The following is a 2,859-nucleotide window of genomic DNA, read 5'->3' as shown; positions in this document are numbered from 1 at the left end:
AATTGTGTTTTACAGTTACTATAATTAATCTAGATATTTACAAAGTTAAAGTTGAATTAGTTTCATCAGTGCATTGTATGTGTTGTAAATAGCAACATAGTTTTAACTTTGACTAAAATTTTTATTTTATTGTATAGATGATGTTTATTGTAATATTTATTAGTTGTTTTTTTATTGTAATGTGTAAATAGCCCTTACATTTTTTTGTATAGATGATGTTTTTGTAATGTTTTAATGTAATGAATTTTTATTTCATTTTGACCAAATTAATTGGTTTTTATTTAAAAAATTATTGTTTTTTCTTTTAAAATAAAAAGTAATTAGCTACGGATTAACTACAAAAAACGTAGCTATTCCGTAGCTATCCACTTCTGTAGCTATTCCGTAGGAAAACCGTAGCTATTTATTTCCGTAGCTATTTTGTAGCTATTGTAGCTACGGAAAATTCCATAGCGATTCCGTAGCTATAATTTAGCCACGAGCGATTATGCTACAAACATTTTTCCGTAGCAATTCCGTAGTTATCCGCTTATAGCTACGGATTGTGCTTATCCGCTTATAGCTATGGATTATGCTGTAGCTATTGAAACAGTTTTCTAGTAGTGACTTCTTTAAGTTATTGTTGCACGTTTATTTGGAAAATATCCATGGATTTCTTACAGTGGTGGATCTTAGTGGAGCCCGAGCCGGGGTCCCGGGCCACTGTCCCTATTCTGACACATAGTGTAACTTTTCTTTTAATGTTTTTTTTATTAGATACACCGACTTAAAATACGAATGACACTAGTAATTTAGATTTATATGAAATTTTTTTTACTTCAACCCCTATTAAAACGTTGGTGTTAATTTCTTATATTTGCAATCTAAAATTGTGTATATTTTTAACGCTTGTATGATGGAAAAAATGCATTTCATGAATTAGAAATCTTATTTATTTATTTTTTTTTAATTAGAAATCTTAATTGATCTAGCTAAAATATTTGTTGCAGGTATTCTGGAACCAAACATATTCATCACAATCACAAATAAACTAGTACAATGAGTTCTTGCCAACCATGCCTAGTAACAAGACTCTAGTTTGTGTAAACACCAACAAAACCAGTGTCACTCGAACCCACATATAGTGCATCATTGCTCTCCTGAACCACATCAATAGCCATGTTAAAGAAATGGGGAAGAAGCACCGTTTGGATAACTGTTGCAGACCCTTTCACCCTTAACCCATGAGGTTCCCTCAACATCGGGGACTGTTGAACTTGTTTCTCTACTGCCACCCAAAACTCTCCATCATTTGCAGCCCTTTTAATATTTTTTGGGCTCCCACAATCAGTCAGAAAGACCTGTGGTTTGATTTTGTTGTGTTTTTCGTCCATGTGGTTTGATTTTGTTGCATTTTTCATCCCTTACATACATAAAGTTAGGGGCCAAACATGCAACTTTTATCAAACAATAGGGACGAAAAACGCAACAAAAGCAAACCATAGGGACAATCCGAGTGACAAAAAAAAGTTAAGGATCAAACGTATAATTTTGACCAAACCAAAGGGACGATTTCAGTAATTTACTCAAAAATATATTAAACAATTTACAAAATATGCTCGTTTTATGTACTTTGGCCTTATTTTAATAATGAATTAGTTATTTTTGGAGATTTTGCATTGCTTTTTGGAAAATTTACCTTATGTTGTAAGTCAAGCTAGCGTCAACAACATAAACATTTCCTGTGTATGATTCAACATCGATACCAGAAAGGTACTTGAAACCACTGGAAAGCTGAGTTGCAAGGCCACCATTGAATCCCACAACAAGGAGACCAAAAAAAGCATCGGTGATATAAAGATCACTCGTTTTATAGTTGAAGCTAAGAGCCACTGGTCTCCCACATATTGCTCCTAATTTCAGATCGTTTGTTCCATCACACAATTTCTTCGTCCTGAAATAATAAAATCATGATTTATCAAGTAATTAGTTATGTACTTCAGCTATTCAGCATAACCAATAATTCGAACTTGTAGCATTTGGTGACTAAGGAGGAAACCTTAGTTAGCTACTCATTGGTGCACACTTACTATATATAATATTAATCATGTAATTATCGGCCACATATGTGAAAAGTGAAATGCGTGGCTAGGAAGAAACAAAGTAGCACAACCTGTTAGGTGAAGTGTAGGCAAAATCAAGGAAGCCGGTTGTGGGGCCTTGCCATTTTAGGATTCTACCATCTGCGACTGCCACGTAGGGACCTTTACCTCCACGGTCTAAGGCAGCGGATGCAGGACCTGTGACATTTGGGGGCAATACGAGTTTGTTGAAAGTAGTATACTCATTGGATAACACATTTCCCAGAACCAAGAACCAAACAATCAGTTCGACAAGAAACAGGCTGCTTTTCATCATTGCTACGATGTATGTAGACACTGTTTGTAGTTATTTTTCAATTTGAATGCATATTTTCATTTACTTATCCTTGTATATATACACGTTCAAAGCTAACCCACGCACACATACTATACATGTAGCAACAACTTGTTACAGTTGACTACTGTATCACCCATTTTGGGATAAAGATGATTGCTTAAACTTGGTGAAAAGGACACCGACTTCTGCGTATTAAATGTTTATAAATCGACGTCTCCCTGCATGGAATTACTTAGTCAAACAGTTCTTTATCCTTTTCATTTTACTATAAATATTTGTTTATTCTACCCCCTTTTATTCACAATATTTGCTGAAGAAGTTACAAAAAACTATAGGTTTGGGGAAATGATGATTGATTTGACCATTACGTAAAGTATGAAATCCAACACAGGCATGTATAAATGCAATCGCAAGTCAACACCTTCTTTTATAAATTAAAAA

At 34.1% G+C, this 2,859-nt stretch overlaps 1 protein-coding gene across 1 annotated transcript; it reads right to left on the bottom strand.

Moving 5' to 3' along the window:
* Window positions 1-318: 318 nt before the first annotated feature.
* On the bottom strand, window positions 319-2,412 carry LOC111897522 (protein STRICTOSIDINE SYNTHASE-LIKE 11). Its single transcript, XM_042902239.1, has 3 exons — window positions 2,153-2,412; window positions 1,679-1,933; window positions 319-1,267 (listed from the first exon to the last, which is right to left on the bottom strand). The coding sequence occupies exons 1-3, from the start codon at window positions 2,395-2,397 to the stop codon at window positions 1,162-1,164; spliced, it is 606 nt and encodes a 201-aa protein (XP_042758173.1). The 5' UTR covers window positions 2,398-2,412; the 3' UTR covers window positions 319-1,161.
* Window positions 2,413-2,859: the final 447 nt, after the last annotated feature.

This window comes from Lactuca sativa, chromosome 5 (genome assembly GCF_002870075.4).
Source record: "Lactuca sativa cultivar Salinas chromosome 5, Lsat_Salinas_v11, whole genome shotgun sequence".
Lineage (NCBI taxonomy): Eukaryota > Viridiplantae > Streptophyta > Magnoliopsida > Asterales > Asteraceae > Lactuca > Lactuca sativa.
This window is presented reverse-complemented; position numbering and strand designations above follow the sequence as displayed.